Here is a 16603-nt window from a genome sequence, read left to right as displayed (position 1 = left end):
AATAGCGCTGCCCATTGGGTTAGAGCGAAAGAACCCGTATTCTTTGAAGACCTCTTCGTGAGTGTACGGACCCGCGATTCTTCCCGCTCTCAACTCCCTTTCTAAAGTCCTCTCTATCTCCTCTTTCACGTCTAGAGCTGATGAATGGTTTTCTGGAGTGTACCAGGACCTATTCCCCAACAAATGCTGAGGGATACCTAAGCAAAAACCCTCCTTAAAGCCTTCCAGTATATAAGGGATGTCATCCACTAGACCTGTTTCCTTCATCAGCGACTCCCACACCTCTAGTACCATCTCGGTCCGAACCGGTGCTGGCCACCGTCCCACCCCCTCTACCTTATAGGTTTTCCTGTCTTTCAGTGGCAATATTTCTTTCTCCATTTCTTTCTTCGAATCGAGAGACAAAGAGCTAGCTCTCGAGCTATCTTCCTCAGACAAACTATCACCTTCAACCTTCGCTTGTTTGGCAATACAATTCTCTAAAAGATTCAAGTCTTCTCTACGTCCTGAAACACTCGAATTCCACCTTCCTGTGTCTGACACGCTAGTCACTAGGAAACGGGGTTCGCAATGGAGTGGGGGCATAACGGGGCAATAATAGAGACATGTTGGTAAGAATTCCATGCACCCTTTCACATCTCTCCATATCACACGCTCATAGGAGTCTATATACAATAGGACTGTCTACGAGGCCTAACAACTGCCCAACATTTCTAACACAGCAAGGATCTTCTAGCCCAGAGGGAAAAAAAAAATGCAAAGAGAGGATCGTACCAGGAAAACACAGATCAACCAAGGACGGGTGTTAAAAAACCAACATCAGCACCCATGTACCCCATCGATAAGCAATATAGTTCATCGGCAAGGTGAAAGTTCCTGAGACCAAAACAACAATGGAGGGGGGTGGGGGGGTGGGGGAATAAGTGAGTAAAGTGGACGATAGTCAGTAACACATTACTTCTTCCCTTAATCAGATAGGAGCTTACCAAGCTACACTATCTCCTCCTTTTTGACCCTTCTCGGTCTTCTGCGACCTTGCGTTTTTACTCGCATGTTGCTGGCCCAGCGACACCCAGTCCTGGCCATTTTGGAACGACTGGCCCGAGCACTGGCTTTTCTGATTCTGGTAATAGCCATAACCACCACCTCTCCCTCAGTTGCCTCCCCTCTTCCGTTTTGATTGCTTTCCCGAACTACCACCATCGAAATCCTTCTCTTTCGACTTCGACTCGCTATGGGTCTTCAAGGTACCCGCGACTGGGGTGTTCGAAGCGCGTGGTTGTCCCGTCAAGAAATCGTAGCCGAATTTCTCTTCACCCGGAGCATAGGGATTGCCGTCATATTTCAAATCACCTGCTGTCTTACAGTCCCACCTGGCCTGTCTTACCGCCAACTTCAGCATCCCTTTCGGTAAGACTACCTCATCCACCATCTTTCCCCTCTTCCCGTTTTTCTTGATCTCGTACATAAGTCTCGACCGCTTCCTAAAGATGGAAGTCCTGATCGCTAAATGGTACCTCAAGCCTACCATCCAACACTTATACTTGACCATCAGACTATTCACAACCTCCTTGTGCTTTAATAGATACTCCGCATACGCATTGTGACCATAGACCTCCGATGCATATCTGGCCTCTAAATCGCAGGCCATTACAAACTCGCCGTAAGTCATCTGTCGTTCTTGGTCTCTCTCAGAAATATTAGCATTGACGCCTTTCTTCCATTCTTTAGAGCCATCGTCCACAGCTGAATGATAGGCTGTAATGTATGAACGACGAAAAACAGAAAGAGGGACATATTTCCTAAATCTCTTGAATGCCTTATCCCAGTTATCTGGAAGATCTGGTAAGTCTAAACCGGAGATGGTGTTTACCCCGAATCCGAAACGCTTCTTCTTAGACTTCTTCTCTTTTTCCGAGTCCTCAGAATCTGAGGAGGAACTAGAAGTACTCGAGGAATCCGAAGAGCTGGAGGAGTCCGACGAGTCTGTAGAATCAGAGCGAGGTCTGGACTTCCCCTTTCTAGGTGGCGAGCTAGAGGACGATGAAGATGAGGAGGATTCATCGACATCACTCGAGTCGGAGGACGAGGAGGAGGAGCTTGAGCTGGAAGATGAGTATTTCCGCTTTCGCTTCTTTGACTTCTTCTTGCTCATCTTTCTCTTTTTTCCTCCCGCTTTCTTGGCTTTCCTCTTCTCCTTCAACCTCTTCACCTCCTTCTCCTTTCTCCTAGCTTCCTTCGCCTCTTTCGAAGCCTTATCAGCCTTCGCCTCTTTCTTCAGTTTCAATATCTCGGCTTCCCTTAGTTCTGATTGCAAAGCTTTTATTGAGACTAAATCTTCATGGTCAATCGCATACAACAACCGATCCATGAGGGGTCTAGAGGGAGCAGGTCTTCCTCCGTCAGCCGTGAGTTTCGTCTCCTTCGTATCACGAAGTAATTCTTTCGAACTCGTCTCGGCTAAGAGTGATGGTGCTAAAACAAGGATAAATCCCCATCCGAATCAAGAGGATGAGATTTCTCATTAGCAAAGGGAGATTCTAGTGATAGAGAGCCATAACTCTCATGGAGTCGCTAATGTTCACACACTCTCGGTCCCCTCTCCATCATATCACACCTATTCGGCTGCTCATTGATTTCACAATCTTGAGGGTGAGTAGGTCTGTCACAACAAAGCAATCCAGGCCATTCTTCTCAACTACCTCCACTAGAAAGTGCAACAAGAGGTCATCATTGGCTGACGCTACAACAAAAGAATTCTTCGCTACGACCGAAGGGATTCAGGAGCCGACAAGAATATTCTGGGAGCTACAAGAGCTTCTACCATATCTAACTGGAGCCTACTTAGAGGCTACACACAGTTCTCTACCCCTACCTCCATCTGCCCTGTTATTCAACATCTCCTGGGGACCAAGTGTGGAGGGGGGTTGCAAGGAAAGAATCTGAAGGAGACAATTGAAGCTTACGGAGGTCATCCTCTATCAAATACTTGTAAGATTTGTTTAAGTCTACCGAACTATTGTTGTCCGTTGACGAGTCCTCCTTCCTAGCTTCTTTCTCCTTTCCCCTTCTTTTCTTCGAAGTTTTCTTCTTCTTCTTCCTACCCTTACTGCTTCCACTACTCAACTGGTCAAAGTCAGAAGAATCACTACCCCCATCGACTCTGTTCTCCTGATCTTTCGGGTCCAAGCCAACGTCCTTCTCTACCTCAACCGTTGCCGCGGACTTCATCTCTTTACCCTCAGACATCGGTAGGTCTCCTTCTTGGTCGACCGAAATCGAACCAGATTGTTTTCCTCCCATCACCGTAGATCCTGGGTCCGGCAAGTTCGAAGCCTCCGTTGGAGGAGCTCTGGAGTTAGCTCTCTTCAGTCTATCTTCGGCTTGTTCCTTCAGTTTCTGAGCGTGAGTCTTCTTCTTTTCTTCCTCTTGGTTCATTGCTTCTATCATTCTCTTTGACTGGTAAGTCGGGGTGGATGTTGACTTCCGTTTGAGCTGTCTCCACATTCACTACTAGGTTTGAATCCAATAAAATCGCTTGTTGTTGAAATTATAGACTTCCTCCGAATCTCTAGTCTAGCACAGTGCGATAAAACAAAAAAGGAATACTATTTTGTAGCGATGATTTATTCTGCTTCCCTTTTTATAAAAAGAATTTCCTAAGAATGAATAAAAGGAAATCTGCGACTCGCTAAAGAGACTGGTGGTGCAATGAGAGAGAGAGAAATGAGACGGAAGATAGAAAAAACTTTTTCCTGTCTTCTATTTCTTCTAAATTCACCCGTGCCCAAACCATGCAATACCTTTGAGGTTTCACACGTGTGACTCTCACTTGCTCCCTTCTCTTTCATTTCCCTCGGGAATGGACCTCAGTGTACAGCCGCAAGCTATAGAACACTAACAAACTATTCAATTTTATCTGGTCAGACTAAACACTTACTCATCGTTCCTTCAATCATCAGGGGAGAAGGGGCAAAGAAGGGCCATGCGAATCCATGGATCCGCTTCTTAGCATTCTGTCCTCTTGCGCTGAAAGAAAAATGTAAGTGTCATTTTTACCAATCAGTTTTCTCTATGACTAATTTGCTTGTTCATTCCACCTCAATCATGTTATGATTATTTATTTTTTTATCCATCGAACTGTTCAACTTGCAGTACCCAAACCGGGCGACAAGGATGGCTGGACTGCTCGGAACCAACAGGTTGCAAAGATATGGAAAACCTTAAGCAAAGACCAGAAGGCTGTCTTTCAAGATCCTTATTTTTTTGCTCTGGCTGGCTTACCCGACCTATCTGCCGTGCCTTTCAAAGGTGATGGCGAAGTTGTTGAATCAGAAGATGGAGAAGTTGACACTAGCCTTCAGCACCTGGATGATTTGACAGTCGCACCTGCGGTTTACAAACTCACCAGTGAAGATAGATTAAAATATCAGCCTATATTTGATGAACTGGTTGACGCTGATAAGCTCCACCTGTGTCATGGTAAACCTGCTTCTTCGGATTCTGTAGCTACACTTCAAAAAAAATCTTTGGTGGAGCTCCGAAAAAGCTCATCATGCTGTAAGTACAATACTGCCTTTTGATTTTAATAGGATAACTAATATCATCCTTATTCATCCTTAAGTTTGCTGTAGTTTGTCAACGATATCAAATAACTTATTATATGGCTGGTGTTAGTTGTGGAAGCACCGAAGGCTGGACTCAAGTATATTCAAACGACACTTCATTTGCAAACTGGGCATCAAAGGATGCCAAAGTTCCCGAGACACTCAGCTCTTACATCCACGGTAAGTCGGCTGTAAAGAAAGTCGAGGGCATTAAGGTACAACAACCAAGTGACAAACGTAAAACTCGCCTAGGGAAGCAACTCAACCACCTACTTGGTAAGCATCTCATAGCAGCAGACGGTTTAGTCCATTTTCATCAACTTATGATGTTTGCTGTTGTGTGATAGATGTTTTCCGTAAAGGCAAGACTTTTCCTAAGCTTGAAGACCCTGTGGATGAAATCAAGATGAAGGGTTGGCCGATTCGTATTGTTCAAAAAGAAGGTAGTCTTCTATCAGAAGAGGAATTGAAGACAGGCCATTGTCTTGCTAAGAGCTCAACGGTCAAGAACTGGCTGAAGGATATAGAAGAAAAACGATTTGTTATTGAACTCATCCCTGATTCAGAGCAATCAAATCGCGAATCACAATGCAAGATCAAAAAGAAGAGAAAAGCGAAAAAAGCTGAACAAGTCTCTACGCAGCATACTCAACGTCACACCAACTCTGATGGTAATGAAAGCCCTCAAGTCACTCAGTCAAATTCAAACGTCACCAATTTAAAACGCAAACTTCAACAATTAGCTAAAGGAGACTGTATGCAGAAAAAGAAGAAGTGCAATCGATCACCAACACCTGAAACCTCAGAGTCTGAAACCTCTGAGTCTGAATCTGACACTTTACCCGAAGACGATATTGATGATTGATCAAAGTCTTTCTATTTCTATTTCTGACTTATCTCAAAGAATTATTTTCTATCAAACACGAAATTCTTGATATCCCAAATCTTTTTATTTCTATATGTGACTCATCCCAAAGAATTATTTTCTATCAATCACGGAGTTTTTGATTTCCCAAATCTTTATATCTCTATTGGTGACTCATCTTTTATTTTCTGTCAAACACGAAGTTTTTGATTTCCCAAATCTTTATATCTCTATTGGTGACTCATCTTTTATTTTCTGTCAAACACGAAGGTTTGATTTCCCAAATCGTTCTATCTTCATCCGGTTCCAAAAACATGTTATGTTTGTTTGCTTGTCCAATCTTGTTACTCTAGCTCCTATCGTAGATGTATAAACTTGGGTTTCAAATGCTAACTACTCGATTCTGGTATCTCGGTTCTGTACAAAATTCAGCTTGAGATATCTTATGTTTACAACTTTGGATCAAATGAATCAGAAAGTTAGTTCAATTGAGCTTCTGTTGCTATTGGTTTAGTTTCATTTGCTTTCTCTGTTCTACAACTTTAGTTATTTTTTCTTTTCGTTTCTCACTGAAACTAGTCAATCACTTAATTGTAAGTACAAGTTTGAATCAGTGCTTGTGTTTTCAGAAGACGTGCGACTTGTTACAAATTCAGGTTCAACACAACATGAGAGATGAAAGCAGACGGAAGGGAAAGTTGAATTGATTCAATGTGTCAATTCAGTTGAATTTGTTCAACGTATCGTTTCAATATATTTGATAAATACATATATCTATATACATATTCAGTCTAAATCAGTCTATCAGTGAGGTAGAAAAATCTGATGTTCACACACAATGATACAAATGTCTGATCAGAGCTGTTGGGGTTGATCGAAGTCCATTGTATGAACAACTCGAAGAGATGGTGTATAGAGCTTTTGTCTGAAAATCGATTTGAACACAAGAGGTCTTATGGTTAGACAGTGACTTCTGCGGTTTGCTGTGGAATAAATATCACCTCGAGTTTGTGAAATCAAGATATTATTTACAGAGGGGTTTAAGAGATTATGAAGCCACAGTGAGGATAACAAGGTGAATTGTGTGAAATCAAGACTTGAGAAAGGAGAAGTGGGTTAAATGATGAAGAAATTATAAGTCTTCAGAGCGCCCTGGAGAGCCTACCAGAGCGCTCTGGAGGTCTCAGATCGCTCTGGAGAGCCTACCAGAGCGCTCTGGAGAGCCTACCAGAGCGCTCTGAAGACTTTGATTTTTTGTGGGTGAGGTGAGATCTCCTGAAGCTCAACTTGATTGCTTAAAAGGTGTGCACTGACTGCTCTCAGCTCAAAAAGTTGATAAAGTGTTAAAAAAATGACTTTAGTGACGAAAAAGTTGTGCTCCAGAGCTTCTGGGTGCTCTGCACGCAGAAGACCGGCTTCTCAGTCGTACGTACAGTACACTGTATGTTCGACTTGTAAGTCTCTTGGAGCAGGTGCCACAGGTGGATGAATCATTGGGGACCGTTCTTACCAATCAATGTTTGAGGAATCCCTCAAAGTCATCTCGATAGTAGCTGCCTTCTTGGCAGGCGAGGGCCAATACGCCACCTTTGAATATCGCCGGTAGGAGTGAGTATCGCTTCCCCCCTCGACTCCAAGGAATTCGCGAGGTCTGTTGACCTCGTCTAGCGCGTCCAAACTGCTGGCCCAAATGTCTTTCTTGAACCAAGCACTCGTCTGAAAAGCACAGCACCCTTTATAAGTCAGCTAAGCACTCACATTTTGAAAAAGGATGAATGAATATTACTGACCAAGGAACACCAGCATGTTTGGGTTCAAAGCCCCAGCTGCATATAGGTACTTAGCTCGCTTCGAAGGGCTTTGATTTGGGTGCACAGTACGTGCTTTCTTGCGAGTTAGGTGGAGGCAATCCTTGAGATCGCTGGCGATGGTTTGCAAGGCCACCCATTCGCCGGTACGTCGATAAACCACAAATCGATACTCATCTAAGTATAGAGCAGGATTGCTATCTAACAATTCTAACATAAAATCTCTATCATCGTCGTCCAGACGGGTGCACCTTCCGAGGCGACGGTAATCATCAGGATTGCGAATGACTGAATACGTCCGTCGGTATAAAGAGTGCCAACGGGATATGGTCCGCCCGCTGACTGGAGACTTCAACAGACGCCGCACCTGGTCGATGGTTTTCCCTGTGCGGAGGTGCTGCACAGCCAGCACCTTGATGCCAACATCATATGGTCCGCGGCGAGATCGCATGTCTAGAATGGTGATGTGGAAAAGTCAGCACGGTGTGTTTATCTAAAGTTCAGGGGAGACCGACAAACCTAGGCTTGATCAGGAGGTGTGATGAGGAAACGGATGAGAATTTTTGATTGGGCCAAAAGAAACTGGCGAAAAATTTTCCTACCGGTAGTTACCCCTACCCCGATATGCGCAGTACCTGTATAGGCCGGTGGCGCGGGGGGAAAAAGGCCATGATTTTTGGCGACCACGACACCAATTCCTGGAATAGCTGTAATTGCATCTAAAAGATGATCATGTAAATTGTAATGAGAAGCTACAATTCCATAATTTTGAATTGAAGTTTTACCTAAATAGACATTTGAGGGTTTACCTCACATAGTTGCTACTTTATCATCTGCTTCTTCTACTAACAAACTACCCGCTTCATGATACCTTTTACCAGAGAAACAACACACAAATCATGATCAGATTTCATGTTGATTAAAAATAAAAGTTAACCAAATCTTTTCTTTATGATTTAAATCAGTTTTTAATCTTGAATAAACATGACTGTCACCTCGAGCAATTAAACAATATCTAACTTGAGAATCCAATCCAATCAATTGAGGATTTAAGAATTTTGAAGGGTTTAAGGTTTTTGAATTTAAGAGTTGATTTGAATGATTTGATTTCCATGCTCCACAAAATGTTTCAGTTAACCAAGAGTTTGGGACCAAATCAAGGAACTCCTTTTCAACTTTTGAGATAGTACCGGTCTCGGAAATTTATTCTTGAGTTGAGAGACTTTTCTTTGTTTTGTAGGAGGCCTGAATCCATCTTAAATTTCATAGAGTTTGTATTTGATTGCCTCATGGTCCACAGAACAAGCTTGCATCTTGGATATGATTCAGTTGTACAAATAATTTGTGTTTTTGTTGAAGAACATCAGTATGTTGATTGTGTAAAAGGAAGGTTTAGATAAGATAGAAAATTGACCTGTTTAAAATACTGACAACATACCTTTCAATCTCCTGTAGTAAATCCTTGTTTCTTTCCTTAGTAGTGCTAAGTCCAATTCTGAAACCATTTGAAGTTCTTATTGAGTGACTTCACAATTACTTCTTAATCTGCTAACACGATTGTTTTGCAGTTGTCTTGCATCATAGGCTAGTTTATCTAAAACAATATCTTCTAGTTTCTTTCCAAAAGCCAATTTCAATTCTGTGCTTTGGAGCTCTTTGATTAAATCTCAATGTAAAGCATCTAATAATCCCCGACAACAAAATAAATATACTTGAGCTTCTGGTGTAATTTGATTCGGTTCAAATGAACCATCCAATGACTTCATCTTGATTGGTGGAGTTGCCGCACAGTTGACCCACCCCACTCCTCCTCTGTATTGTCATTTGAAATTGATAGGAAAGATATAATTTCCAACCTGATATCCGCAACAACGTAACCAAATCTATACTAATAACACTTGAGGACAACATGTTTTAAAAACACTGATAGAACATCTTTACATTTTATCTTCCCAAGATCTCCCAGTTCTGCTTTCCTCAAACATTATTCTTGCTTCCCTTCCTGCTCCTTCATTCAAGTAACCAGTTACAGTTAAAAGTCAAAGTATTCATTTCAAGAACTTAACCTCAATTACCCTCTCTACTAATTTTCTCATCCACACTCCTTCAAACACCCTTGGAATTGATTTTACAGCACACAAATTGAACAGATTTTATACCAGAATGCCTGAGGTGATATTCTGGGTGTAATTGAAATTGATTCAAATCAGGTCAAATCACCATTGGATTTATCAAGGCCCCGTTTGGCAGTGTTTAATTACACATGTTTTTTGTAATGTGGTCTGCTTGTAAGTACTACATTATTTGAAACAGAGTTCCAATACTACATAATATTATTGAACTCTTTCTTGACATGTCCCTCACCGTCAAACTCAATCAATGACAATTTCACAATCTCTGGTACCAGTTCTTGCACCTGGCCTTCTACTGCTACTCCACCAATGATCTTGCTCTGAGGATTCAGGTTCAGAGTTTGAGGATCTCATCCAGGCTGCTGTAGAAAAACTTGCCCGCAGCCTTTGCCCAACAACCCCTTGCTGAACTCCAGTGATAACTGGATCAACCCATTTTCAAGAGGTGTTAGCTCAACAAAAGGCTGCAAGAAATTGTATGGGTGTCATAAAGAGGTTGCAAACATGAGGAATGAGTTTTACATTGTGGTAATGTTTATTGAACTGGAAAAGAATAATTCAGAACAATGCAAAAGAGGAAAAATGTCAGTTTTGGGGAGGGTAATTGATTAATCAAGGAAATTTGATGTGTAGCAGGGAGAGGCTTTATTGGAATACAGAGGAGGATCAGCTTCTTATACATTTTGTTAGGCGGAGAACATGGTGGTGATCAATTTATGGGATCAATCAAAAAAATAGTTATAGTAATTTACCAAAGTTATCAGAAAAGTTCAGCAGAAAAGAAAACTCAAATTTGGAGGAATCTGATCAAGAGAAGCTCTTTCGGCTCATGTATTGCACAATATATCATGATTAGGTCATCTTAGCTCAAAAAAAACTTGTTAAGATTAACATTAAGGAGCACACTATTTGGCGCCCGGTTTCGAAAATCCCCAAAACCCGCTTTTCTAGGTACTTTCCCGCGCGTTCAAGCCAAATTAGGCCGCAGCCGCAGCAATTATGAGAAACCGGGCATCAGCCTGAAACCGGTTTGCCTCATCTCGCCTCTCTTGCTCAGCATTCCTCCTAACTTGAAGACAACACACCAATATCAAATCAGACCACCATTTGTCAGATTAATGAATCTTTTAAGAAAGTCACTCCTAAAGATCTTGAACAACCGGTGATGAGACCTTCTCATCTCCAATTCTGAGGATGAAAATATATTGAACCAAACATTTATCTCTTTCAAACTCCTATTTTGACTGATTACAGCTGAAGTTGTATCTCATGAGCTTCTTATCATAACACTCAAGGCACAACCCAGTTTCTCGGCAAAACTGGATTAAACCCCTAAGCCCTTAACAAGCTGTCCACCTAAGACCCCAGTGTCCAACCCCCTTAGAGGACCCAGGAATGCGCCTGGTAATGTATGTGACGTGAAAAAGCCACTTTTTCCGGGTCGATTTGAAAACCGCCCCAAATAATCCCCTTTGGGGTCACATACATACGCTGGTTTTTGAATTTTTGACCCCCAAAAAACCCCTTCTTGGTCACGTACCTCGAAAAAAAAGAAAAAGGAAGTTCTGGAGCACGCAAGATTCCCACAAAGTTATGTAGATGCATGTAAACATTTGATTTATTTTCATAGTTTTTTCAAACAACATAAGCAATCCCTCTACAAGAAAATCATTGAAGTTATGTATCTAATTACTAAAAACTAATCAGAGATCTCTCCATTGTTGGGCTGAGATCTAGAGCGTGCTAATTCATCATAATAGTGATCAATCAGCTTATCAAGATGTACAGATCCAAGCATATTGCGTATGACTGTTGGAATCATAAAGCAACCATCACCAGCGTCACTGAATGTGGAACCTGCAGAAGGATCAAAAACATAAACTACATCCGTAGCATCTAACAAAGAGTATGTCAACGCAGTGGATGACAAGCCTTGAGTTGGGGTTACAACTGGGTAAGCCGGGTTGTAGAAATAAATTTGTACCGCAATGTGTGACAAACCCTTCCTAGCATTTGCACTTGTCACAAATGCATGCTTTTTGTTGACAAGCTTATAGACAACAAGGGTTCGTGCCAAGTACAGAGTCTAGATGATATCAATACATCAGAATCATTATCACCAAATTCATGAAACACAGGTAACGTACATGATGCTTGATAACAATGAGGAAGCTTCCAGGTTTGATAGGGTTCGCGGGTTTAATTTCGCCACCGTCGAGAAGTCCTTGTAGGTGGACCGGACCAAAATTAGCTGTATCTTTGACAATCCCAGAGAGATTGATCTTGACATTGATATTCCAGCGATGACGGCGTGCTTCGCCGGTTGGAATTTCTTCCAAGTTCTTGAAGCACACGGCAATAATTTTTGAGCAAGCACTGGCTTGTGCACCACCACTCTTAGTTTTGCTTGTCAATTCTGGTCGTAATTCATCCGGATGGATGAGATTTCTCTCATTTCCCTTATTCTTTACAACCTCGCTGTCGTGCTGTTTTCGGATACCTATAAGACTGGCGCCGATGAGCTTTCTATCAATGACTAAAGGACCGAAAGCTATATCGCTTTTGGTGTCATTTGAGTTTTGATGATTCTGAGCTACAGCTATTGAAGCAAGAGAGTACTGTGTCAGTAAAGTGTAGTGAACGCTTAGAAATAATAACTGAAAGGGCCTTACGTGCTGGATTGAGAAGATTTGATATAGACATTGCTGCATTCTGTAAGCATTCACTTTCAGCATCTTCAGGCAAGGCTTCAAGACACATGTCTATGGCATTCTGTTCCTTGGTTAAATGTGCAGCTGCTTCAAGGGCTTCCTTTTCGCAAATGTTGCGAGCTGTGTATCCATATTCAATATCATAGAGTTGAGTAGCACAAACCGATATATCTAGGATTCAATGTTTACATGTCAGTAGGAGTTGGGAAAGTGAGTAAAATCAGTGTACCTGATAAGTCTTCAGGTGAATTTTCAATCGATTCATCCAAATTTGGCCCCAGAACGTTCTCAATGAGAGAATTGAGTGAATTCATACCACAGACAAGTGCAAGCTGATTGGCTCGCTCATAGGCAATTGCAAGATCTTCTGAGATCTCTTCATCAGTCGGGAATTCCGCAAGAAACTTGAGATTTTCGTTTTCAGGTTCGTCGGAGAAAGCATACTGGTATCCAGAATGCATGTGTTCAGACGGCGGTATTTTGATTGTTCCCGCCATGATATTCTTGACGATCGCGTGAATCTTCGGCATCATCATCCAAGCGTCGAGAACTGTGAATCTTGGCGAAATAATACGCATCCAGCCAAAGACGTGTTCACAGGGCTCGCTGCCGTGTTTCCATGGGAGTAATGGGTAGGTCGGATAGAACTCTCGATGAGCTATGATGAGTTGGAGTAACACTACACCAAATGTAATCTTTACCGGGCGGTAAAGAAAACTACTGACATAGAAAAGTCCTGAGGCAACAGGAAGAGAGCTAAAAATCTGAAAAAATATGCACCTTGTCCCCAGATGTTGGGGCGTCATGATGAGTATTTTTTGTATTTTACACGCAGATATTGGTTTATGTACTAACAATAAACGCTGAAAATCATCAAAAACTCACATGTAACAATACCTGAAATTTGGGTCATGAGTATGAAGACAATATTTTGTGGTCTAAAAACTTCAATAACTTTTGCAATTCTGCTCCAAATAACTCGATTTTTGGTTCATTCAAAAGCTGAACTATTCCTCTTCACACTTCATAATGTTAGTAAGGTGCTATCTAGTCATTTAAACACTCTACATATGTTCAAACAGTTCTGCATGAATAGCTCTGTAGGATCTTTTTTAGACCAGCTACAGATGTGATGTTACAATAAAAAATGTAGAGGAAAGGCTCACCTTTTTAATGCACTGCAAATCGGGTGATTTGATTCAGAACTGCAAAAGTTATTGATGTTTGAAGATTCCAAAATCCTGTCTTCAAAGTCAAGGGCCAAATTTCAGGTATTGTTACAGGTGGGTTTTTGATGATTCTCAGCCTTTATTGTTAGTACATTAACCAATATCTGTGTGTAAAATACAAAAAAATACTCGTCATGATGCCCCAACATCTAGGAACAAGGTGCATATTTTTTCAGATTTTTAGCTCTCTTCCTGTTGCCTCAGGACTTTTCTATGTCAGTAGTTTTCTTTACCGCCCGGTAAAGATGACATTTTGTGTAGTGTAAGGAGGTAGCAAGAGTTGAAAATATTTTGAAACTTTGAGCCGATATACAGTTTTGAGAAAAACTCATGAGCTTGTGAGGCTCAGCTTGTCGTTTGAGAAGGTCCTTCTTCCAAAGTCTAAAAAAAAACTCGGCAGTCCACGCTGATCGGATGCGTTCACGATTTCCGATCCAATGGTTCAGCCAGGCATCACACATCTCGCCAATCACATAGAGGTAGATCGATAAACCAAGCCTGTCGTCTTCGGCAACTGAAACTGCTAGTGTGGACGAGTTCAAAGTGCGAAATGCTCGCCCATCGTCCTGTTTGTCGCAGTCAAATACGTCTTTATGAAGTAGTGGACTGCGGCCCGACTGGAGAATCGCCGCAACCTGTTGTATAGAGACATGATACTTGCCTATGATGATTAGACGAGCTCCGGATCCCAGCTGGTTTGCACCAGTCTTACGAGCATGTTTGGGGTCTTGTACCATTACAATTGGTCGTGGAGGATGACCCATAAGAGAGACCTTGATGTGGACGTTGTACGTTGAGTTCGAGTATGATATAAATTGAGTTGCTGTTTCCGCGAGTGCAGATTGAGCACATAGCTCAGTTGGTGCGCCGTCTGCACCAAGCAAAAGAATATTGATACCAGATTCCTCTGCTAAATTAAGGAACTTGATGTGGTTGTCGAGTATGTCATTTGAAGTCTCCTTATCACAACTAGCGATCAGAGCCACTACAAAAGTTGGGACATTAGGCAAGGGAACCTGCAGTGTATAAGCTCGAATCTGTTCAAAGGGGATACACTCGAAGTTAATGATTGGAAAGCTCCTTTGAATGATAAAGCAAAGGATGATAAAATCTGAGAAAGTATGTCTTACTTTGGAGCAGAGATCTTTCTTCTTTACAACTGATTTGACCAGATCTGGGAGCTCAGAAGCATCCTTGAAAGGAATATCCCCACCTTGAGCCCCAACCAAACATCCATTATCATGGCAAAGGCGCTTTACACACACTGTCTGATCTGAAGCAGCTGCGACTGGACCAGAGTAGCCAAGATCTTTCAGCACTTGAGAGATTCGATTGAAATTTGCGATGTGAAGACCATCAAGAAGATGCATTCCTTCTTTTGCTCTTATCATCCGTAGACTTCGATTACTACGGCCTGCAAAGTTGTCGTTGAAGAGACTTAGAGCCCGTGGGCTGATGGCACCCAGAGTGATCACAAACTCGTCTAGACACAAATCGATTTTCATCCCTCGAGTTGTCTTTCCAGTGTTTTCCCGTGCAGCCTTGATTGCAACGGCCTTGATCAAGCCACGTGTCGCGTCCCGATTATCAAACAGTCCATTCCGAGATGATGCTGCAACAACTGTCATGAAATTTCCAAAATCGCCATTTGCAGCTGTGTCAATAGATGTGCAGAGGAGGCGACAGTTGCTAAGTTTCAATAAAGTAGGTGAGAAGCAGTTGTTGTTGTCCTCGTGGTAAGTGTTCCGAGAGTACTTGAATGTTTTGTCGTCGGCAAATTTAGTATTGATGGCTCGGAGTAAGCTACGGTTTTCTTTGACTTCTTCACAAGCATCGCTTATCAATTTCTTGTTGTTTCTCTTTCGACGAAGAAAAGTCTTTGTACAGTTGCTAGAATGAATCGCAGATCGCTCGCCTTGTCGCTTGACTTGCCATATAGATCGAGCATCCAGGGTAGCTATCAGTTCAGCTTTCTGTTCTTTTGACAACTTGCTCTCTTGAGCCTGGCTTCCAAAAAGACTTCTACAGATTTCGTGTTGGTAGTTACCACGATAAATGCTAGGAGTCTTTGAGATAAAAGATGTGATGCTTTGTGTAGCTCGATCTCGCTTCCATGTGTTGTCATTGAGTCCAGGACAAGTTACCTCAATCAAATTCGGATTCAGGGCTGTCGAAGACTGGAAATAAGAAGTCAACTGAGTAGTCTTTGTGAGACCACAGGTTTTGTCCTTACAAGTTGCTGTTACAATTGTAATCAAGAATTAGCCTAAAAGCCTACGTAAAATCACAACAATATGACTTACCACTAGCCCAGTGAGCTTCTGCTGATCTTACACGACCACTGTCCAGCCAAATTGGCTTGGCACCACAATGGCATGAGAATTCTTTGCCTCCAGGACGCTCTTCCACCTTGCATCACTTGCAGGTATTGTCTGGGGTTGATAACGGGCACAATCCGAGTACGTTCGTTTTTTTGACTTGCTTTTGAGCTTTCTTAGTGGTGCCTCGAATGGTAACCTTTGTGATTACCACCTCGTCGTCAGAGGACAAGACAATGGTGTTTGAGTCGTTTGTAGAAGTCGTCTTTGGTTGCTTGGCTGGAGGCTTTGGAGTCTTTGAGGTCTTTGGGTTGGACACAATCCGTCGTTTCGTACCACCCACCGATTTTGAGACGCTCGGCTCTTCAGATTCGTTATCCTCAGCTCCTGCATCTTTCAATATTGAGATTTACATTCAAATCAGTAAATACTCCTGCATCATCCTACATATCCTCCCATCATTTCTGATACAGAACTGTAGAAGACTCACCTTTGAGCGCCGATATAATATTGTCCAGCTTGACCCTTATCAACTTATCACAATCACCGTCCCATGTCTGATGCTTTTGAGCTTTCCGGACCCATTCGACCACCAGTGGAAGTCCAAAGGTCCCTTTTGATATGTTCTTCTTGATACAGTCGCGACCAAATACGGAATCAAGAGTTAAGTTAACTGAATACCACATTCCTTCTTCAGCATTGGTAACTGGAGCATTGGAAAACGTCTTGAAGGTGAGATCTTCACGAGTCCCTTCTCGAAGACTAGGGCATTGGTTGCACAGGGTTGTAATTTTTTGTAATGTTTGCTCAAAAGATAACATGTTTGATGTGTTCTTGTAGGTTATTGAGGGATTGTAAGAGTATGTGATCAGATTTGATCAGATGTGATTGTATGCGGAGAAGCTGTGTGAAGAGGTATGAACTTGTGAACTA

At 42.2% G+C, this 16603-nt stretch overlaps 3 protein-coding genes across 3 annotated transcripts; 1 reads left to right on the top strand and 2 right to left on the bottom strand.

Moving 5' to 3' along the window:
• Window positions 1-4112: 4112 nt before the first annotated feature.
• Window positions 4113-5472, top strand: MELLADRAFT_87071 (uncharacterized protein; the record flags this gene model as incomplete). Its single annotated transcript, XM_007403890.1, has 3 exons — window positions 4113-4560; window positions 4635-4883; window positions 4955-5472. The coding sequence occupies 3 exons, from the start codon at window positions 4113-4115 to the stop codon at window positions 5470-5472; spliced, it is 1215 nt and encodes a 404-aa protein (XP_007403952.1).
• A 6508-nt stretch (window positions 5473-11980) lies between these two features.
• On the bottom strand, window positions 11981-12701 carry MELLADRAFT_87070 (uncharacterized protein; the record flags this gene model as incomplete). The annotated part of the gene is made up of 3 exons (XM_007403675.1): window positions 11981-12030; window positions 12085-12294; window positions 12353-12701. The coding sequence occupies 3 exons, from the start codon at window positions 12699-12701 to the stop codon at window positions 11981-11983; spliced, it is 609 nt and encodes a 202-aa protein (XP_007403737.1).
• Window positions 12702-13890: 1189 nt separating this feature from the next.
• On the bottom strand, window positions 13891-16491 carry MELLADRAFT_87069 (uncharacterized protein; the record flags this gene model as incomplete). The annotated part of the gene is made up of 6 exons (XM_007403674.1): window positions 13891-13941; window positions 13988-14407; window positions 14483-15591; window positions 15656-15761; window positions 15816-16063; window positions 16161-16491. The coding sequence occupies 6 exons, from the start codon at window positions 16489-16491 to the stop codon at window positions 13891-13893; spliced, it is 2265 nt and encodes a 754-aa protein (XP_007403736.1).
• Window positions 16492-16603: the final 112 nt, after the last annotated feature.

The sequence above is a fragment of the Melampsora larici-populina genome, assembly GCF_000204055.1.
Source record: "Melampsora larici-populina 98AG31 unplaced genomic scaffold MELLAscaffold_1, whole genome shotgun sequence".
Taxonomy (NCBI): Eukaryota; Fungi; Basidiomycota; class Pucciniomycetes; order Pucciniales; family Melampsoraceae; genus Melampsora; species Melampsora laricis-populina.
The sequence above is the reverse complement of the archived record's forward strand: the minus strand, read 5'-3'. Positions and strand labels throughout refer to the sequence as shown.